This window comes from Pelophylax lessonae (genome assembly GCF_965119305.1).
Source record: "Pelophylax lessonae genome assembly, chromosome: 1".
Lineage (NCBI taxonomy): Eukaryota > Metazoa > Chordata > Amphibia > Anura > Ranidae > Pelophylax > Pelophylax lessonae.
Window position 1 is genome coordinate 655227010 of NC_138768.1, and position 23957 is coordinate 655250966.

General features: G+C 42.4%; 2 protein-coding genes across 5 annotated transcripts in view; both read right to left on the minus strand.

The window, feature by feature from the left end:
* Positions 1-23957, minus strand: part of INPP4B (inositol polyphosphate-4-phosphatase type II B) — a 944562-nt gene that overhangs the window by 297175 nt on the left and 623430 nt on the right. For all 4 annotated transcript variants that reach the window (XM_082244155.1, XM_082244154.1, XM_082244153.1 and 1 more), the window contains one exon: positions 1336-1483. In XM_082244155.1, coding sequence (XP_082100281.1) covers positions 1336-1483 — 148 coding nt within the window. The remainder of the gene's footprint in view (positions 1-1335; positions 1484-23957) is intronic.
* LOC309544755 (uncharacterized protein) lies at positions 11789-16329 on the minus strand (the record flags this gene model as incomplete). Its single annotated transcript, XM_082243736.1, has 2 exons — positions 11789-12363; positions 15783-16329. 2 exons carry the CDS (start codon positions 16327-16329, stop codon positions 11789-11791), a joined length of 1122 nt encoding a protein of 373 aa, XP_082099862.1.

Sequence of the window (23957 nt, forward strand, 5' to 3'; positions counted from 1 at the left end):
TTCTGTCTGTGTACCTGCAGGGTAGATTCACCCTCTTGGATTGGTCCTAGTGACCATTGTCCCTAAGACATGAAGTACAGGAAAATCCAAAATTTTAAAGCCATCTCCAGGGCAATGGTCGAAGATAAATCATTCAATGGTGACAAATATCCAAGATGGGAATTGCTTTTACTTGAGGGATATTTCTTCTCATTTCCAGTTGATTCTCCAAGAAAAGAAGTTTCAATAAAGCTCCCCAGAGTGACACAGATGGAAAGAAATAACTTAATTGAGAACCTAACCCTTTCCTACCCTATAAAAAGGGGTTAACAGGTTCTGTGCCATGTTGGCCATTTCCTACTGTAAAGGCCCGTACACAAGTACCGATTGTCGGCCCTAAATATTCGGCCAACGTCCGATCGGCCGATTGTCGGTTTGTTAGTATGATGCTTCCGACAACCGACTGCGACTTTTCGGCCGAACAAAATCTGGTCTGCATGCTATAAAATTTTTGTTGGCCGTCACCAGAACGGCCGATTGTTCGTCAGTCAGTACAGATTTCGGCCGACAAAAGCCAGATGAGCAAGACTGGGCATGCTCAGAGAAGAAAAAACACACGGAAAGTTAACCATCACATTCTGAAGTTGGTTGTTGTTGGCCGACAAAATTCGCGTGCAGTCTTGAGCACATTTCAACCAACACGACAGCACTGGACAAAAGACGGCCGATCGTTCGGCCGACAATCGGTGCGTATGTACGAGGCTTAAGAAAACACAGACCACTGTCTCTTCATGTCCCAAGGAACCAGATGTCAGCTATTTCTAAACCAGCATTTATGATAGAACGGCTACAGTATTTCCTTATGCTTATCTTTGACCAATATTTTGTTTGCCTGTTCAATAACTGCACATATCATCTAGCCTGGTTACAAATTACAATATGAGCATCTAAAAATACTGTAAACTTCAAAGTTGTGAGTCTCAATTCGTTGACGTGTTAAAACCTGCATCCAGCAAATAAATGAGAAATGAGAACTTGGTTCTCCTATATTAAAATAAATGAGCATGACCACAAGAATTTCAGCTTTGCTTTGCACATCTAATTGGGATCAATTAAAAGTTGGCTGAGCAAGCACTTTAATTCAGTTCTTGCCAAGAGAAAGAGTGTTGCCTTGGGAATGAAATACTCTGCAATACATTTCAATGCTATGTGCCATGACAGTAAGCTGTGGAAGGATTTGGAGAGTCTGCCTTATGGTAAATGATTGCAAGGCAATTAGGAATGAAAACATCCTGGTAGCTAATCATTTCAGCTGCCTTGAATAACATGACACTGTTCACTTGCTTTTTTTTTTACCTTCTGGTGTCTTCTTTTAAATAGAGGGTTAGCAGTTGCTTTGGGATATGGAAAGACATGATGCTCTCTGACATCTGCTCCCGTACACAGATCCACTTGTTGTCAGATGCGGGGAATCGATAGAACTTGTAGATTGGATTCTTTAACACTGGTGGGTGAAACACAGGAAAAGTTTAGCATTTCTTTGCAAAATAACAGTGTTGCAATAAAGATTGGTAGAAACTATGCAGTACATTTTTCAAGCAAATTAGCCACACAATCAGTAGCGTCAGCGACGTCTCTGCGACATGTTTGCAAACCTGTGCACCTGTCCCCCTGGGAAGCCAAGTGCAACAGTTTTCGGAGTTCAAAGACAGATTTATTACTGAAGACAAGACAGATTTCCACTTTAAACATATGCATACTTAAGAAGTCGTCAGGGTCATGTTTCATTCAGTCACACATGCAACTTTACTACAGCCAAAAGGGGAATTTATGGCTATAACTTTGTAATAAATCTGTTTTTAGGACGTGTCTCTCTGCTTCTGTTTAGAGTTGCTTTACCTTACGACAGCATTGAGTAATAGACTAACATGAACATTTATTTTGCTCTTAAAGTTTTTGATCCAATGGGCACAATAAGTAATACATGCACAAGTTGGCATGGGAAGCAATGCAAAATAAAGTAATTTATAACCACAAATGTAAGATTAATAATGGATAAGGCCTTGTTCACCCAGGCATACTTAAGTATATACCTGCGCTAGGGCTATGTTTGCCCAAATGGGCATGCACAGGTGTTTTATGCATCCTCATGCAGGCAGTCCCATTCGTGTTATTTCGGATGCAGTGGTTGCATGGACAAAGCTGGTGCTACCAGTTGACATCTGTGTTGGGGTCCACCCGCAAGCACCCACACCCATATGACTACCATATTGGGAGCAGTGGCTGTGTTTATGCAGCTGCTGCACCCCAATTGACATAAATGGGACTGGCTGCACAGGGATGCATGGAGCATCTCTGCATCCCTGTGCGGGTAAACACGGCCCATGCACAGGCGCACGCAAGCATGTCCATGTGGACAAGGCCTACGTGTTACGCATTTTGAATGAAACACCTCCACTTAGAGTATAAATGTTTGTGAGGGGTTTATGTCAGCAGCTGGGATTATTCAAATGAGCTCAGGCTAATAAAATATTCTGAGACTGGGTGCACAACCCAAGTAGTTAAAAGCTGATCGGTGGATGCCCAAATGGAAAACACTACTACTCTTACCACGCTTACTATCCTTTTCCCCCCTTTTTCTGGGAGTGAAAAATCCCATAAAAACCTAAAATAACCTCATGAATGTTCATGTGTTTGATTTAAAGTCCTAAAATGTAATAATCCTTAACTGCACCCCGAATCCCAACCAAGAAAAACACAGATTTCAACTAAAAGCAAACTTTTCTTGTATTTCTTTACAACTTGTCCACTTCTCGGTTAAGAGGAGGCAACACCAAACTACAAAATTAAAATGTGTATAATATTCTGGGCTGCCTACAAAAACCTTCCTATTATACAGCTGCAAGAAAAAGTATGTGAACCCTTTGGAATGATATGGATTTCTGCACAAATGGGTCATAAAATGTGATCTGATCATCATCTAAGTCCCAACATAAACAATCACAGTTTGCTTAAACTAGTAACACACAAAGAATGAAATGTTGCCATGTTTTTATTGAACACACCATGTAAACATTCACAGTGCAGGTGGAAAAAGTATGTGAACCCTTGGATTTAATAACTGGTTGAACCTCTTTTGGCAGCAATAACGTCAACCAAACGTTTCCTGTAGTTACAGATCAGACGTGCACAGCGGTCAGGAGTAATTCTTGACCATTCCTCTTAACAGAACTGTTTCAGTTCAGCAATATTCTTGGGATGTCTGGTGTGAATCGCTTTTTTGAGGTCATGCCACAGCATTTCAATCGGGTTGAGGTCAGGACTCTGACTGGGCCACTTCAGAAGGCGTATTTTCGTCTGTTTAAGCCATTCTGTTGTTGATTTACTTCTATGCTATGGGTCATTATCCTGTTGCAACACCCATCTTCTGTTGAGCTTCAGCTGGCAGACAGATGGCCTTAAGTTCTCCTGCAAACTGTCTTTATAAACTTGGGAATTCCTTTTTCCTTTGATGATAGCAATCCGTCCAGGCCCAGCCCCAAACCATGATGCCCCCACCACCATACTTCATAGTTGGGATGAGGTTTTGATGTTGGTGTGCTGTGCCTCTTTTTCGCCACACATAGTGTTGTGTGTTTCTTCCAAACAACTCAACTTTGGTTTCATCTGTCCACAGAATATTTTGCCAGTACTGCTGTGGAACATCCAGGTGCTCTTGTGCGTGCAAACTGTAAACGTGCAGCAATGTTTTGTTTGGACAGCAGTGGCTTCCTCTCTGGTATCCTCCCATGAAATCCATTCTTGTTTAGTGTTTTACGTATTGTAGATTCGCTAACAGGGATGTTAGCATTTGCCAGTGACTTTTGTAAGTCTTTGGCTGACACTCTAGGATTCTTCTTCATCTCATTCAGCAGTCTGCGCTGTGCTCTTGCAGTCATCTTTAAAGGACGGCCACTCCTAGGGAGAGTAGCAGCAGTGCTGAACTTTCTCCATTTATAGACAATTTGTCTTACCGTGGACTGATGAACAGCAAGACTTTTGGAGATACTTTTATAACCCTTTCCAGCTTTATGCAAGTCAACAATTCTTAATTGTAGGTCTTCTGAGAGCTCTTTTGTGCGAGTCATCATTCACATCAGACAATGCTTCTTGTGAAAAGCAAACCCAGAACTGGTGTGTGTTTTTTATAGGGCAGGGCAGCTGTAACCAATACCTCCAATTTCATCTCATTGATTGGACTCCAGTTGGCTGACATCTCATTCCAATTACCTCTTGGAGATGTCATTAGTCTAGGGGTTCACATACTTTTTCCACCTGCACTGTGAATGTTTACATGGTATGTTCAATAAAAACATGGCAACATTTCATTCTTTGTGTGTTATTAGTTTAAGCAGACTGTTATTGTCTATTGTTGTGATCAGATCACATTTTATGACCAATTTGTGCAGAAATCCATATCATTCCAAAGGGTTCACAAACTTTTTCTTGCAGCTGTATAATCGTGTATTGGGGGCTGCATGCAGAAAACATGTTCCCACATCCAAGTGAATATAAGTGTATAAAACCTGCTGCCCCTTCCTGTGCTCAAATTTGTATATAAATAATACATTAAAAAAAAAAAAAATCAAAAAAAAAAAAAAACGCCAATTAGCAATACAATATAGTGATCACATAGAACATATTCCAAACATAAATATAGTGTCTGTGATTGTACAATATAAACCAAGGAAGTCTCTATAATTGTGCTCCAACAATATACTGTACATCTGTGACTTTGATTCGGGGGCAAAGAAGCAATCTTCTGTGACTTTATGGCTCCCACCACCTCTAAACCTTATGCACTCACCTCACTTGCTGGACCTGCTGCTTGCAAGGTCAAAAACACTTTTCCCTTTGGCAGGGAGTGCCTTAGAGTTGTGGGAAGTTCCTAGGTGGCTAGTTTTCTACTCCTATGTTATTCACATGAAACTGGTGTATATCCCTTTTATTATGCACATATTACACTATGGGAGTCCCTATTGTCTGAGCCCATAATAGGACAGATACGCATATTAAAAGGGATATACACCAGATTCATGTGAACACCATAGAAGTAGGAAAACAGCCACCAAGGAACATCCCATAACTCTAAGGCACTCCCTGCCAAAGAAAAAAGTGTTTTTTGACCTTGTATGCAGTAGGTCCAGCAAGGGAGGTGAGCACAAGAATTAGAGGTTGTGGGAGCCAACAAGTCACAGAAGATTGCTACTTGTCACCGAATCAAAGTCACAGATGTATATATTTTGCTTTTCCAGAAAAATTGTATTGAATCAATATACCATATAAGACATTAGAAACTGTAAAGGTTCAGCGAAATACTACATACAAGTTAATTACACGTAATTCCTGTAGAGAACTAGCCTGGTCAAAGACCTATACTCAAAGTGATTATTCAGATATTCAGAATTGTAACGGCAATGTAGAAGAACATAGCATAAAGCGTATAATAAATGCAGATACAGAGTAATATAGGAAAAATGAATAGTTAATCCTAAGAAAAGATTGCACTCAACTATACCACTAGTGCAAATTAAACAATATCTGTGCAAAATTGCGAAATAAATATTAAGATAAATAAATAAATAATATGATCAAATATAATACTTAAAATTCAGTGAATAAATAAATAAATCCGTGAATAATTAATAAAAATTGTCCATAAAAAAGAGAAAGTCTATAAAGTGACAATGAATATCCGGATTTAAGCGGTGACAAACACCGCTTAAATCCCGATATTCATTGTCACTTTATAGACTTTCTCTTTTTTATTGTCAATTTTTATTAATTATTCACGGATTTATTTATTCACTGAATTTTAAGTATTATATTTGATCATATTATTTATCTTAATATTTATTTGGCAATTTTTGCACAGATGTTGTTTAATTTGCACTAGTGGTATAGTTGAGCGCAATCTTTTCTTACGATTAAGTATTCATTTTTCATATTTCACAAACACGTGTGGATTGCAGCTTCTATGTTTGGGATTTTCCCACACTAATTAATTTATTACTGTATTTTCTGGCGTATAAGACTACTTTTGAACCTCAAAAAAATCCCCCAAAAATGGGGGGTCGTCTTATACGCCGAGTATAATATCTCCAAGGTAACCTATGTATAATTATTACCGGTAGATGTAATCTCTCGAGATGCTGACTGCGTGGGAATCCTGTACTGGTATACCGTATGTACCGTAGCTTCGGCTACATACAGTGTACTACGCTGAGCCAATCAGGGAGAGCGATGTATTCTATTATTGAATGCAAAGCCTGATCGGATTGGCGGACTAACATCAGCCCGCCTCTCTGACTCTGCCAATCCGAGCAGGCTTTGCATTCAATAACAGAATACATCGCTCACTGTGATTGGCTCAGCGGGTATACTGTATGTAGCCGAAGCTACGGTACATACGGTATACCGGTACAGGATTCCCGCACAGCCAGCGTCTTGAGATTACATCTACCGGTAATACTTAGGGTACCTTGGAGATATTATGAGAGATTACATGTATTACAGTACTAGGGTACCTTTGAGATCTATGAGAAATCTGATGTTTTTCAATGGTGTTGCCTTGCTTCGGAAGGGGGGTAGTCTTATATGGCGAGTATAGCCCAAAACCTATGTTTTAACTTGAAAATTAGGGGGGGTCGTCTTATACGCCCAGTCATCTTATACGCCGGAAAATACGGTAATTTATTAATCACTATTTATATTCTGCTTTTATCCTTTTGTGTGGGTATTTTGGTTCATCACCATATTTATATTTTCACAGAGTAATATAGCACTACTAATAACAATAACAATGCAGATTAGTAAGCTCTAGATCCAAAACTCCAAAGAGGGTGTTCTGAGTCAGAAGAACCTCTAAAATCTTAATGGTAAAAACATATAAATTGTGTGTAATATCTGCTAAACAGTTTATCCAAGATGAAGAAAAGGGGTTGTGACAAGGGTACAGGGGACACAGATGTATATTATTGGAGCACAATTATAGAGACCTCATTGGTTTATATTGTATAATCACAGAGATTATATATATATATATATATATATATATATATATATATATATATATATATATATATATATATATATATACACATATATACCGTATTTTGTTTGGAATATGTTCTATGTGATCACTTTATTGTGTTGACAATTGGAGCTTTATTTTTGAATTTATAATTTATATACAAATTTGAGCACAGGGAGGCGCAGCAACACCAAACTACAGCAATTCACTAGTAAACAGCAACAGAACCTAAGAATGAGGAGGTGCAAGCACTGCTCAAAGGAAAGATGTTCCGCAAACTAAAAAACAAGATCCTGTTTTAGTATTTTGTTTGATCGACTGTACAGCTCGACTCAAACTGACAATATGTTGCTTATAGTAGTGAGTCTGGTTTCATTTAAAATGAATGAGCTCATCCATTTACACATCATATTTGGATGCAAGAAGGATTAGAGACTTTAGAATTTTTTTTTCTAATGTGGGCTTAAATAAACATCAAATGAGGCCGTGGCTCCTGGTGAGAGATATGCCAATAGATGGTCAGACTGTGCTTGTACATTCAACTACTCCATGAATACCCTAGCACAGGAGTTCCCAAACTGTGGGTCAGGACCCACTGGTGGGTCGCGAGCTGCATTTGAGTGGGTCGCACTGAGCCGGATATCACTAAGAGTGGGCCCGCTTATATTGTGCTGTGCAAGCCCGCGCAAATTACAGAGAGCCAGAGCAGTCAAATCGCGATGGATTCAGGACCCCACCCACACAGTTTACGGAGGCTGGTCTGCATTTCCCGCGAGGAGGATATTTGCGTACGTAGGTGGGCTGTTATGTAAGTTGTAGGATATGTTCATGGGGTGCAGAGCCAGCTCCCCGGTCCTGCTGGCAGGAGTGGTGGTGGCTAGACTGGCGGTGGGATTCTCTCAGCTATAGCGGGCAGAGACGGCAGCCATGGGGTCATAAGAGGACCAGGTGGCCCGGCAGTGTCAGGAATTCATGGCAGCTTCTATTTTTAATTTGACATCCCCCTCACTTTAAAATATGCATTATTATTATTATTTGCATTTATATAGTGCCAACAAATTCTGTAGCGCTTTACAGATTTCAATTACAAGGAAGTGGGTCACGAAAAATAACTGTATTCAGAAGTGGGTCTCGGCCCAAAAAAGTTTGGGAAGCCCTGCCTTAGCACATTTTATCTGGCTTTACACGCTTGCTACATAAGAGGGTTTATGAATAGGCTGTCCACTTTGCAAGGACATTTTCCATTAGCTTAGTGAATGTGGCAAAAATTTACTTTGCAAAGAATACCTAGCTGCGTGCAATGAACATTAAAAAACAGTATTTTTGCTTACACATGATTGGATGGTGGAAGCTAGCAAAGCTTCACCTCATTTACTAAGCTAGGGGAAAATTCCTTTCCAAAGAACAAACCCTCTTGCAAATTAAAAAGCCTATTCGCCTATTGTAAATCCATTTCCAGATCATATTTTAGGCAATGAGAAACAGAGAACCCTTGCAAGTCATTGCTATACTGCATTCTGCCAAGTCTTATCAACATTTATTAAGGGATTTGAGTGTGTGTTTTGCAGCAACTAACAATATATACTGTAATATCCCAAAAAAATCCTATAGTCCTCTGCTTCCTGCCCTAACAATACACCCTACATCTGTCCAATCGTTCATCACACGCATAAACTTGATTTATTTACTTCATCGCTGTGTAATGAAAGAAGCATTAAAACTGACTTGCTATAATTTTACTGTATTTATAACATGGGCTATAATAAATGCCATGATTACGGTGTGTTTATACCAGATATGTGGGCTCAACGACCATCACATAAAACCCTTTATTTAAGTAACCATTAAAAAACTTCCATGAAGTACTACATGAACTTCTTTATTCCTCATAAAACACCTGAGTTATGGCATCTGCATTCACGGTTAAAGTGTTTACAGTGAAGAGCCCCAGGAAAAATAGTAGCAAGTCATTTCTATTTTTAAACATAAAACACGAACTGCATATTTAATGACCGAGTAGACAGGTTAGAAAAAAAAAAAAAAGCAGTTAAAACTGGCAAGCCAAATGACTAATGCTATGACATTTTCTATTACCTGTGAAGAAGTTTAGGTAATTCATTACTGGAAAAGTCTGTCTACCACTTTCACAAATGCTTAGTCAAGATTTATGGGCTGGTATCCAGTCACTTATATAACTCCTTGTACAATACAATATATACACAGTTAACATTGGTAAGCAGCGTTTTGTCCAACAAAAATGAACTTCATCACCTATGCCAGCATAAGAGTTTGCAATCCTTATCGTAATCATAGACACACATGGGGACAAGCTGAAAGTCAAAACACAGTTGAACGCAAAGAAACCCAACTTCCTACCGGGGAGGGCGGGTCCTATAACAAAACTATGCAAACAGAAAGAACACAGAAACCGGCAAGTCACTGGTAGGACTCCAACAAGGTCCTGGCGATAACCAGCTAGCCACCATGCTGTCCCAGTAACTAGATGGATTTTAACAATATAGATAATCTAGCCGTTAAAGTTCTAGCATAACAAAAAATCGGAGCTCTATGAAGGAATAGGTTTGCTCAAATCAGTTTTTTGCATTTACAACTAACACATGTCTGATAAAAGCAACATAATTAATGACTAGGCCACTTTTCACAGTGACTTTCCTGTAATACATCATCCATATGGGCCTCCTGTGTTTTCTTTTATCTAAATGCAGGAGAAATTGATCTGGGAGGTACAAACGAGCTTTATACTTTCTAGATCAATTTCTCTTGCATTTAAGGGCTTATTTACATAGTTGCTCCACCCTGTGCAGCAACCTGAATCAGTTGTATTTTAAATTGCTGAGCTGCCTGCAGGCAACCCATAGAAAGTGGACGAGAGTGTATGGGCTGTACAGACTCACCAGCAGGGCTGTCTTAAAGGCGGGGCAAAAGGGGGAGTTGCCCCAGGCCCAGAAATTGCTGTGGGGCACAAAGCAGCTGCCCTTGAGCCCACAAATAGTTTTCCCACTATAGCCGGGCAGCCGATCCTCTTATCCCCCTCAACTCATCTGCCTGCTTTCTCCGCTAGTTTACTGTGCATACAGCTGGCTGTGCTGGGACAGGGGAGTGGTGAGCTATGGGTTGTCAGTGTAACTCCCTGCTTGCCCACCAGAGTCACCACGGGCAACCCAGAGTGATCAAACCCCTGATCAGATGGATCACTGCTGATATGCTGCTGGGTCTAGTGAGAGAGCTTTGTGGCCGCTAACTGTTACCACTGCTATCAACTGAGCCATTAGGAACTACCTACCATGGGGGGGGGGGGGCAAGAAAATATTTGCCCAGGGTCCAATCAATATTAAAAATAGCCCTTCTTACCAGCACAGCCAAAATTTTACAGGCAGTGTAGGGACAGGTACATCGACCAGTCCTTAAAGGTCCGTGCACCTGTCTCTGCATGTCTGTCCAACTTGGCTGCCGATGTGCTCCTATTCTGTTTCTTTGTATTGCCTGAACACAGCTCAGCAGTGAGCACTCGTTTGAATAAAACCTAAATGTATGTGTTTAGGCGAGTTCAGACTATCTTTTCTGCCCCTGGACACACAGATTTAGAAATTATTTTAATGTACTTAAACTGAGTGCAAGTAATTGCACAGTGTTCATTTTACCATTTTAAATCATTGCATTCATTTATATGCATTTAGAAATGTCTTTTAAATGCATTAAAATGCAAATAATCCCATGCCCGTGTGAATGAAGCCTAATGGTTTAAAGCCTCACAGTTCATAAGTGCTTGAATTAAATAAGGGAAAATGAAAAAAGAATGTTAGTGAAAAATCACAGTATATCTCCTCCTGTGAAACCCTGATACCTTATGCTAAGGCTTGCTGATCATTTCCACATGGTCAGTCCTATGGAATTGTAGGCCACACTCCCGCTTAACCATACTTAATTTAATATAAATAATAACACTGACTTCAAGTTTTTTGGCAAAGAAAAAGGCCGCGGCACGCTTTATTGGTTTAAATGAAATAAATTAATTCATAAAAATTACTTGCTTGTAAAAAACACTCAAACTGAATAACTTATAATTGCTCAGTTATAGAACAACTCGAGCATCAATCAAATCAAATACCATATGAAATACAATGTCCCCCCTAGTCTACTAGGGTGACCCAACCACACAAAGGTGCTCGCGACAAAGGGGAGGGGGGGCGGGGAAAATTCTTCCTTGCTGCTCTTCTGTGCAAAAGGAAGCACTCTAGCCCAAACCAGGTTTATATAGCCTCTGCCCAGCCTGCCAGAAACTCTCCCTGCACACTGATTGGCTAATATTTGCTGCAATGCTCAGGTAAATTTAACCTTTCACTAGCCTACTGTACACCTATAACCCTATGCTTTTAACTAACCAAACTTCTACCAGGTGGCCACAATCCCACACAAGTGGCCACATAATGTGCCCCCTTTTATATGGAATTGTAGGCCACACTCCCGCTTAACCATACTTAATTTAATATAAATAATAACACTGACTTCAAGTTTTTTGGCAAAGAAAAAGGCCGCGGCACGCTTTATTGGTTTAAATGAAATAAATTAATTCATAAAAATTACTTGCTTGTAAAAAACACTCAAACTGAATAACTTATAATTGCTCAGTTATAGAACAACTCGAGCATCAATCAAATCAAATACCATATGAAATACAATGTCCCCACCAGCCGGACTTGAGCAACAAGGACGGCCCTACCCCACCACCGCGGCCTTTTCAATGCTATTTTGCAGCCCTAGATTAAAGATATCAATCCCCACATCTGAAAGGTGAATGCCATCCTGGCGATAAAGCCCCTGGATGCCACCCTCCAAATCTACATGCCTATAGGACAAGCCGCCGATAGACGGCATAAACTTCTCCATCGCCCTATTGACCTTCTTCCTCATCTTCTCCATAACCTTCCTCTGTGATGAGGAAAGCCAAGGAAGCCGAGGAACTATCTCGGAGAACACCACCACCGTCCCAGGGGAAGAAAGGGAAAATAAATGTAAATCTTGTTTCATTTTAAATAATAAATCTAATGTCTTAATATTACCAATGTCGTTACCCCCAGCATGGATAATCACAATGGCCGGAGGAGGCCAAACTTGGAATAATCTAGACAAATGAAAGTACAGCTGGTGCCACTGCAGGCCTCTAATTCCTTTCCAAAACAATCTAAACTCCGGAGGTAGAGCTAAATTTGTACTGTAAACACGTTGCGATGCTCTCTTTCTCGCCCAGAAAATAAAGGAGTGTCCCAGTATCCAGACTGCTCGCTGAGAACCTGGAGAATTCAAACAAACAAGTTAGGCCTTACATATACTTTAAAACATTTAGATTTCCACCTTCCCATACTTTGTATTACCCTATCCGAAAATCCCCTCCTAGCCGCCTCCGATGCTGCCCCTATCCTAAATGAGTGTGAGGAAAACCTAAAATTACTTAAACCCAGCCGCTCTAAGCATTTGTGTAGAATGAAGTCAAACTGGTATTTCGTTAGAGGAGTAGAATCCAGGTGAACTAAAAAATGTCGACCACAAACTGGCCTTACTTTCAAAAATCTTTTAACCATACTCAACGGGCAAATATCCTTATTCTGTTGGGCCTTGATAGTAATCCCCACACCTCTCCCCAAGGTGTCTGACTTTGAGCGCCGTAACCAAATCCCGATATCTTCCCTGCCCACCACCACCTGATCATAGAAAAGGCCCCCTTCTGCTTTTTTTGATAACGGTATCAACTCCGAGATGCGCAGCGCCCCAAAAAAGGTCAAGACAAAAGCTGTTCTGAACAACAGTGCTTCGTAAACGGAACTACATACTGATGAAGTCATACCGCAGATATCCCCCAATAATTCAATAGAAATAGGTCTCCTGTCATCTATTACCGACACTTCCTTCCTATAGCCTTTCAATAATTGCTGTACTGAAAAATAAGATGTACAAGCCGGAAAACCCTTCAAGCGGCAGAAAAAGGAAATGCCCGCCAGTGTCTTACGCAAGTGACTATAAGACAGTTTCCGCTGCATCAAAGAACCTACAAACTCCAAAACCCAACATTCCTCCGGTCGACCTTCCATCTGGCCCTTCGCCTCCGTGAAAGCCAACCAACTTCTCCAGGCAGCAGCGTAGCTCGCCCATGTCCTCGGGGCCACTGATCCCACTATCGTTCTCTCGACTAGGTCCCAACAACTGTCCACACTCGGCTCGGAATCTCGGTACCTTCTTCGTCCGCCTCCGGCAGCAGCTGGCGAAACCGATCCATCTGAAACCGAGATAGAGCGTCGGCCAGATTATTCAAGACACCCGGTGTATGTTTTGCCTTCAACCATATATTGTACTGTAAACACAAAAGGACAACCCTCCTGAGCACCTTAATTACAGGAATAGATTTGGATGAAAGGCAGTTTACCGCAAACAAGACCCCTTTGTTGTCAGTTTCCACCAAAATCCTTCTGTTCGCGAAACAGGAACCCCATAGTTCCAATGCCACTAATATCGGAAACAGTTCCAACAAAACCACGTTCTTCGTCAGCCCTCCAATCCTCCACGAATCCGGCCATCCTGCACAACACCAGTGTGTCTGCCAAATTGCTCCGAAGCCCTTAGAACCCGCCGCGTCCGTAAACAAGCGGAAATCCGGGGCAAAAACAAACTCTTCCTGAAAAAATGAACGACCATTGTACATTTCAAGAAATTCCGCCCAAACCGACAAATCCTCCCGAAGGTCGCTAGTCAATCTGATGTGGGAAAATGGGGCCTTCAAGCCCGAAGTGGACAGGTAAAGACGTCTGGAAAACACCCTACCCATGGGCATAATTCTGCACGCGAACGCTAGCAAACCTAAAAAGGACTGCATTTCTTTCAACAGAACCTTTCTCCGCGACATGAATGACTGTACCAGAGATTTCAACCTTGCCACCTTGTCCATAGGCAAACAAAACTCCATGCGTTCGGTATCAATCTGAATACCCAAAAATATCATTTTTGTAGCGGGCAAGCAAGTTTTTTCTTCCGCCAGAGGAACCCCAAAGTCCTCCGCCACTGTCCAAAAGGTTTGCAACAAAGACAGACAATCAACCGAATCTGGTGGGCCCACGAATAAAAAATCGTCCAGGTAGTGCAGCACTCCCACACTACCTGACTTGGCTGACACCACCCAGTGCAAAAAAGAAGAAAATGTTTCGAAATACGAACAGGACAAAGAACATCCCATAGGGAGGCTTTTGTCAAAAAAATACAAACCCTCCAGCTGAAAGCCCAAAGAATTGAATGCCAAAGGTGATATAGGCAAAAGTCGAAATGCGGACTTTATGTCCGCCTTTGCCAACAATGCCCCTTGCCCGAAAAGCCGAATCTTAGCTATGGCTTCTTCAAACGTGGCATAAGATACTGATGACAGAGTCTCATCGATGTCATCATTCAGCGAGCTTCCCTTCGGGTAAGAGAGGTGATGTATGACCCGGAATTCATTCGGCTCCTTTTTGGGGACCACTCCCAGTGGAGAAACACGAAAATTGTCAAAAGGCGGCCGATCAAAAGGACCCGCCACCCTACCCAGCTCGATTTCTTTAAAAATCTTGTCCCTAACCACCTGTGGAAAATTTTCCACTGACTTCAGGTTGCCCACCTCTGTACATCCCTTTCCCACAAATGAAGGCAAAGGGAAACCTCTCTCAAAACCTTCAATGAGAAAACGGGCCCTCTCCCTGTTTGGGTACCTGTCCAACCACGGACGCATTCTTTCCAGCCTCACAGGCGTGCAGGCTTTTTGGAAAAATATCCTTTGTGGTTTGCCCAACAGCAGCGTTCTTTCTAAAACACTTACTCACTGGATGTGGGCCCGCACAGAACGAACACTCGTGCTTATAACGGCAAGCCGCATTCCACCGACATTGATTCTCATTGAAAGCGAAGCAGCAACCTTTGCGATATGCTGCATTCTGTATGTTTCCTACCGGCTGCCTAACAGGATTCTGCCTCTGCGGAGACATTAAGTTCAGCCACAGGCCCACATCCTTCATACCCCATCTTAAAGAGGGGTGGACCGACAGCTTCTGACGAAAAGATTCGTCGTAGTAATACCAGCCCAACCCCCCGAAGCTCTTGTACGCCTCCAAGACATGGTCCAGGTGCTGGAATAAGCCCCCACACCTCTCAGGGTGCTTTTCTGCCATTACTCCGGCGAATATACAAAACGCCTGCAGCCAGTTATGGAAAGACCTAGGAGCCCCCCTGCGCCGCTCCTCCTCCTGCTTGTCATCTCTTTTATCCGTCCTAACCAACAGTTCCTTGTGTGCAGGCAACAATGATAACAAATCTACAAAATCACCTTTCCATATTTTTTCTTTAACTCCCAAACTCAGGTGGTAGCCCAAAGGTGACATTTCACATGGCATCGCACCTTTCATACATACTTCCGGCACACCACTACCTCCCAGTAAAGGTGCATGCATAGGCATAGTATTCTCCTCTTTAAATATATTATGGCTAACATTGTCATCTGTGACATTAACCCCATACAAATTAGGGACAGTAGACACCGCAGGAGAGAAACTAAGCTCACAGCTTGGCTGCTGCTGAATAGACAAAACAGGCTTAGCAGAGAGAGGAGAAACAGCAGGGGAGACTTGAGAGAAAGATTGCACTAGAGAGGACAAAGAGTTAATCAATGAGGACAAATCCTGAACCCTGCATAACTCACCAGCTGCTGGGGGGAGAACAGGTCGCTGCTCAGCTTCCTCCATTAGCACGCTGGGGGCTGCTCCTAGTGTTCCATGCTGTGTTGTAGACACTCCCACAGCAGGCGTTCTGGACACTACAGGAATGCTCCTCTGTGGAGATGGCAGACGCCCTCTCTCCTTCTCTGGGTCCGCCTGGCAGGCGTTAGCCCGCCCTCCGCCACCCCTTCTTGGAGATAGGGAGGCTCTTCTTCTCTTCTTAGATGTACGGCGCATGCGCGCCTGAGCCGTCTTCAGATCCATGGCGCCGCACGGTGGCTCACTGTCCGTCACACTGGCTGGCTTCTCTGGCGTCTTCTCCCTCTCTGGGGCCCGGCTCCTCCGCGCTCTCGTCTCCCGCACTGTAAGTACACTCGGCCTCGCTGCAGGCGCTTCTGCCTGTGAAGAAACAGGATGCGCTTCCGCCGGCATTCTCTCTTCAGCTCCGGACGCTGAGAGACACTGCCTCAGCCATGCTTCACCTCCCGCACTCTCCGCCTTCTCTATCAGCTGTTTTAGCAGGGCCTCCATGGCAGCAGGTGGGACAGCAATTCTGGGACTCTTTGGCTGAAAATTCTTCCTTGCTGCTCTTCTGTGCAAAAGGAAGCACTCTAGCCCAAACCAGGTTTATATAGCCTCTGCCCAGCCTGCCAGAAACTCTCCCTGCACACTGATTGGCTAATATTTGCTGCAATGCTCAGGTAAATTTAACCTTTCACTAGCCTACTGTACACCTATAACCCTATGCTTTTAACTAACCAAACTTCTACCAGGTGGCCACAATCCCACACAAGTGGCCACATAATGTGCCCCCTTTTATATTCTTTGTAAAACAGAAACTGGCATTTTTTACATTTTCTAGTTATATATTATGAAAGTCATAGCAAAGAAGTGTTCATAAGCACAATGTTTTATAAACTCACAACATTAAAATGGACCTAAACAAAAGAAGTGGAAACTTTCTATAAGGAACATTTGAAAATGTTAGAGTATATGCAACATTACAAAAATGACATATATGATGCAGACACAGACTGTTCCCCATTCTCCCCCCCCCCCTCCCCCCAAAACATAATTTTATAACCCTTGATTCTGCCAGTAGACAAAATATTTTTCCACTAAAGCTGGGTGCACACTGTTGCTTTAATTGTGCTGCATTGGGCCAGTCCAGTTATTTGAATGGGTAGCCCAAAGCATGGTAATGCTTCAAAAATGCATGGCAACACTTGTTAGTAAGCTGCTGTACTGCAACCAATGTGTGTAAAAAAACTGCAATGTGGTGCCAGAATGGCACTACGTTGCACCAACACACATAATGTGTGTCACCACACCTTCTGGTAATGTGCACGTTGCTGTAAAACTTCCTTACTGTAACAGGCTTTGCTGCCCACAAAAGGGGGCAGTTACATTAGGTAATTGGTAACAGGATGCCCCTGTCTCTGCTACTAAATGGTCAGAGTAGCTGTCACACAACCAGCAGGGGGCATTGACTGCAGTGGATTGGATAAAACACAGAGACGCCACCACTCTGCAGAATTGGGAACTACTGGTCACCCTATTAAAAAAGGGGGGAGGGAGAGAGAGAAGAAACTGTCAGAATCAATGGGTATTTATGAAATATTTGCTTACACCAATATAAAAAGCTTGCACAACTGCATTCACAAAGCAAAAAAATTACACTAACGAGTACTTAACTTTACTTATGAGTTAATTATGCCTAGGTTAGATTCTAAAAATGTATATTTATAGAATATATGTACAGTATATATTGATAAGGATTGCTCTTGAAAAACAGCAATGTGCTTGCTGATATGTGAAGTTGCCTAGGCACTCCTGCACCTAGAGACTTGGTGTGCATTCACATCTACGAATGCACCCTGCCTCCAATTAGATGTGAGAACCCCAGCAGTGGTTCCAGAGGTTAGCTGCAAAAGGCAGTGCCATTGAAAGCAATGGGAGGCTGCCGGCTCTCCCAGCTAATCGTGGCCACTCCCATGTAATCTTTCATACAGCGATCACATGTGGGTGATCGGCCCCGGATGCAGGCAGTCTGTGTCCAGGGCCGATCGCTTGCATGTGATCGCTGCATGAGAGATTACATGCAAGTGGCCATTATAAGCTGGAAGAGCTGGCAGCCTCCCATTGCTTTCAATAGAGCTGCCTCTCACAGCTAGTTGTGGGAAACCCATCGAAAGCAGGGTACATTGGCAGCTGCAGGGAGACAACAGGCAATACTGGGGGCTTGTCTCAATTTCATGTAGTTAAATATAGGGCAACCATACTTAGCAAGACGTCCACCATACTTCTTTTAACCACTGCAGTTTTTGGGAGATGTGTTTTTGTTCTTTATGATCGCTGCATATTGGGAATAAAGGTTATGGTGTTGGAAACATTACATGTCTGATTTATTAAAGCAGGTATGCATGTTCACTTCGTAGGCAGGTAGTGGTTACCGCTGCCCAAGCAGGAAGTTAGGGGTTAACTGCACTACTGGGTTTTTCTTGGGTCTGACCCTCCAGGGGGAGGAGAGGGGAGACTTACTCATGCAGTCAGAGAGGGATTGCCTACCTAGTTCTGTTGCCAGAGTCTTGAGTTCTTGCCAAAGCCCGGGTTAAATTCCAGATATGGACTCAGCCAACATTGAACCTTTGATTGAGCAGGTATGCTGGGGCAGCCACAAGCCTATAGTCAGGGACTAGAAATGTTAGGAAATGTCTGCACTTTATCTTGGACTGTCATTTGTCATTGCCATCATGTTAATTTAGTCTTTAAGTAAAGCTTTTGACATTATTGCCTGGTCTGAAATCACTAAATGGGTGTAATGTAAGTACATGGCACATATAGTCTACAGCTCTTGTCACTAAAACACATTGGGCTATGCAGACATCAATACAAGAGTCCCTACAGTATAAAGACACAAGTGGATACCAAAGATATAGAAGTAGCCTGTTGTAAGCGTGTATATGTGGCAGGTGAGATTGCCTATTGTAGCAAGGGAGATGTTGTCAGCACTCCTTACGCTGTGATCTGTCTTCCATAGCAAGGGGAGCAGATCTGCACCACCAGGACCCTCATCCTGTACACAGGTACAGAAAATAAAAAGTTAAGCGGGGTAAATGCACACATGGAGTCTGTGCTAGGTGCACGATGGCACTCCATATCGTTACTGCAATTAAGGTAGCGGTGATACGCTGGAAAGGTGGAGAGGGCATTTGCTCCGCGTGTCCCTCCTAAATGCACAAGTGACCATGTTAGGTTATGTGACCTCAAGAAAGAGTTTACTAGAGTTCATTCATGTTTGTCAACCACTTGGTCATGAGTGTGGCTTAGGTAAAGGTACCCCATGTGTATGGCAGGGACCCTATACAAAGTGCCTAGCGTAGCCCAGAAGAACCGGGTAGGCCTCATGTGCTTGATGGCCAACAAGGAAGGAAACACGGAGGACATGACAACCACCCCAACACCCTACCCTTACAAAAACTTGTAAGGAAATCTTTATTCATCTCAGTTATTGAGGTGAAATTCTACTGATTTCTATCATGCAATAATGGACGAGCAAAAATCCTGTTTTTTAATTTTCCTTCTAGATAATTGGCTATTCTTAGCAACAGAATATGCATTTTGCAAAGTGAACATGCCCTATCCTTTTAGCAAATTAGCCACATAGTCTGCTATTCACAAAGCTCAGGAGATTAAGTTTCTTGCAGAAGAAAAGGCTACTAATAATGACATTTCAGCAGTGGGGTGGCTTGGTGCACAAAAATGATGCCAGGCTGACAAATAGAAACATTAAGCATGTATTCCAATGCTTGAATTTTAATTTGACTGCATCACAAAAATGAGTTTAGTATTTGAAGTAACTTTTCTTTTAATGAATGATGCAGGAATATTCAAAGGCATGCCTCAGTATCCTGGCAAAAATATATTACATGTTCAGCATATACAACACATTAGCCTATCTGTTATTAAACTTTATATTGAAGATAAAGTGTAAAACTCACAAGAACTCATCAGTACCTAGTACAGTTGTTTAGTACTTTATCATTAGATTACCTTGATCATGATAGCATAGAATATGGGCTACATTCTGACGATTAGAACATTCGCTGGAATCCTTGGGGTGCATTCTAATTCCATATATCAGGTTCTTAAAGTGGTAATATCTTAACATTCACAAAAAGGAAGCAGCCATCACACTAAAAACAGTCTATGTACAACACAGAGCTGGAAAAAAAAAGTTAATATTAAAGTAAAACTTTAGTCAGACAATTAAGTCCTGATAGACTTAGATGGCCCCTTTTGCAGGTGTATCTATGTAAAACAATAAAAATAAGTGCCTATACTATGTAAAATCCAGTAATACATTGTCTCATCCTGCTCTGCACATGTTCAGTCGCTCCCCACTTTTAGTCCATGCAGAGTTTGTAGAGGCCGATCTGCTTACAGCCTTAAATCAGAATTAAACCCTCCTATACTTTACTGCCATGGTGCTGCACATGTGATCAGTTAGGACACCAGCCCCATTTGATGGTTTGACAGTTTGGTTGAGGAAACAAGCAAATTTGACAGTTAGCAATCCCGGCATTCCACAAATATAACGGTTATTTTTAAACTGTAATCAATATAGAAAATGGACCAGAGCTGTACCGATAGTAATTATGGGCCTACGAAAAATATAATCCAAGAAGTGTTGTGGATAGCAGCAACAGGATAAAAAGAACAAGACGCGTAATAAATGTAATCACTTTTATCTTTATATCAGGGCCTCGGGTGAGTTAAATAAGTCAATATCCAGTCAATGTATGGTGTTGTCATATGTTTAGGAATACCCCTAAGCCTAGTACACAGGAACTCTAAGCTTAGGTCGGAGCCGCTGTACAACAATTTGATAAGCTATTGTGTTCTGACAGGGGTCCAGCCAATGGCTGAGAGCACTGATTGGGAGCCGGACAGCTGCGGGTTTTCCAGCATGCTCGAAGCAGGCCAAATGGACAACTTTTGTCGGACTGGCTGCCATACACATGAGCCAAATGTTGGCCGATTTTTATTGAACTACATTTAGCCTGTGTGTACTAGGCTTTAAATTATGTACATCATCAGGAGTGATATACTCTGATCAGCCATAACATTATGACGACCCACCTAATATTGAGTAGGTGCCCCTTTCATCCCCAAAACAGCCCTGACACTTTGCAGCATTAAAGCCATTATACCTCAGGAGTCGTATACTCTGATCAGCCATAACATTATTATGACGACCCACCTAATATTGAGTAGGTGCCCCTTTCATCCCCAAAACAGCCCTGACACTTTGCGGCATTAAAGCCATTAGACCTCTGAAGGTATGCTGTGGTATCTGGCACCAAGCTGTCGGTAGCAGATCCTTTAAGCCCCCATGTATCAGGCTTATTATTCTAGCATATCCCACAGATGCTCGATTGGATTGAGATCTGAAAAATGTGGAGGCCAAGTCATCAGCTCAAAATATTTACTGTGTTGCAAAGTGCATTATCCTGCTGAAGGAGGATATTGCCATCAGGGAATACCGCTTCCATGAAGTGTTGTACTTAGTCAGCAACAATGTTAAGGTAAGTGTATCCTGGTGCCAGCTCTTCCCCAGGTACACAACACACACACACACGCACGCACCCAGCCATTCACATAATGTCAAGGAAAACATGATTCATCAGACCAGGCCACCTTCCTCTATTGCTACGTGGTCCAGTTCTAATGCTCACATGACCATTGTAGGTGCATCCTGATTGGTCTACAGCTATGCAGCCCCATACACAACAGACTGCTATACTGAGTTATTCTGCTTTCAACACATAAACTTCATGGACAACAGGTTTAATTGCTGCCTAATATATCCCAACAACGTTCAGATGCCATTTTAAAGAAATAGTCAAAGTTTTTCACTTGTCAGTGATCTTAAGGTTATGGCAGCTCAGTGTATATCAGTAATAGAAGCTGGCGTTACAAAGCTTAAAAAAACAGTGTCTTCTCTTTCTATGAATCTACAATGTGTGGTATTTTACAGATAAAAGTTAGCTCTTTTATTTCTTTGATGTGACTGTCAACAGGCATAACAACCTTTGGTCTGAATGGCATAACTATAACCACTAAAGCTCAATAAGAAACAATGGAATCCTGGGGGTGGTGGGGCAGGGAGGCAGCCATGCCTCCATGCAAAATATCTATGCAAATGTTTCCTGCATTGATCTTACAATGATCCAACCTCCTAAACCAAGTTAGGCTGACCATACATGGATCAAAATTTGGCTGGTTCAGCAGGGATCAGACAAAGTTGATCCATGTGTGAGCTTGGGTGCCCATTGCGCAAGTGCGAGCAGCACTGTACATTGTAAATGGTCCCACAGCCTTCTTGGACTGGTCATGTGTCCCAGAAGACTGCTGGGGGGGGGGTTGGGGTAGAGAACAGTGGCGGCAGGTGCATTGGGTGCGCCATGCATCCCGCCCCCCAATCTACATGCAGGGCACCGGATGCATGGAGTTCAATGGGGCTTTTTTTTTTTAGCATGTGATTAGAGCCAGAGGCTCTAAAAGGCTAAAAAAGGTGGGCTTTAAAATAGATAAAAATTTGCCTGTTAAACTTCCCCTTTTAGTGGAGTTTCGCTTTAAGGGCATACCCGTGCGAGGGCTGTGTGCTTAAATGGGATGCACGAGTGTTCCATGAATCTGCATGCAGGCAGTTCTATTTATGTCAACTGGGATGCAGCAGCTGCACAGACATAGCCATTGCTCTCAGTTTGCCCTCCATGGGGGTGTGGATGCCCCCAAATGCAGACAGTGTGAGTTTGGGGACATGCACCTGCACCCACATGGATGTCAAATTAGAAGCAGCATCTGTGTTCGTGCGGCCTCTGTGCCCCAACTAACATGAATCGAACTGCCTGCATGCAAATAATTAAGGCACCTAGGCATCGCTAAACTACACCCATGTGAACGAGGCCTCATAATTCATTCTCTTAGAAAGCAGTCATAGCCTGAGTATAAAAGCTGTCCCTTGGCAGCATGCTGTAGAGAAGAATCTTTGCTCTCTGTGTAGAAGTGGTCTCACTACAGTGGATCATACCCCTGCCAGGTCAGACCTTTAGCTCTGCTGTCAGCAAAGCCCATACCTCTGCTAATGGGAAATCCATCTTTATCTAAGCAAGGGGTGACTAGGACCTCTGCAGAGAGACCGCTGCTTTTCCAAATTAGAGTTCAGCATCTGATGGAAGTGTCAGATGCCTACATTCCCCGTTGGGTGCTGGGGTTCCACCCACAAGTTCACTATAGCTCTGCAGGGACATAGTAGCAATGTAGTGGCCTGCAGGTTGAAGCATAGCATGCAGCATGGGAAACAGGGATTCAACACACCCAGAAGGTCGCTGTCCACTGGAATGGAAAATACTATAACTCTTATTTGCATAGTGACTTTTTAATTTTCCTTTTAGCAACAGAAGCAATTGTAAAAACATTGCTATGTCATACTCATACATCCATTTTTTTAAGGAGCTTTAAAATTTAAAGATGACATTCACCTAGCTATGGGAAAATTAAAAGTCAGCAGCAACAAGTACTATAGCTTAATGCCATTAAATAAATCACATCATTTAAGTCAGAAATGTCCTTGCATTACACTAACTTCATTTCAAAGTGACACTAAACTCAGGCTTAAAAAAAATCTATTCAAGTATATATTCTTAACTGAAAAAATGTTCCTTCTATTGCTCTCAGGCTCCTCCAAGTTTTTTTTGCTGCTGTAAAACAACTGTTATGTTTGTTCTCCATGGTCCCATTGCATGTAGGAACATAGCCACACTCCCTCGCTTGGTCCTGAGATGGACTATAGACTGTGGGATGTATAGTGTGCATAGAGCGGTGCACATGCACATGACTGAAACTGAAGTTAACCATAGACAAGTCATTTTTTAATTCATTCAGAATACACTGATCAGTAGCAACAGCCGCTGATCGAGAAAAGTTTTCCAACTGTTAATTTTTGTTAAGCAGGGACAGCCACACGCTGTTCGAAATTGGGTGGGATACGAAAGAACGTTCTAATCCATCTATGACCAGCTTAAAGTAGAACTTTACCCAAAATGAGAAGTTCCGCTTTTCTGCCTCCTCCCCCACTCCTCTACCACTATTAG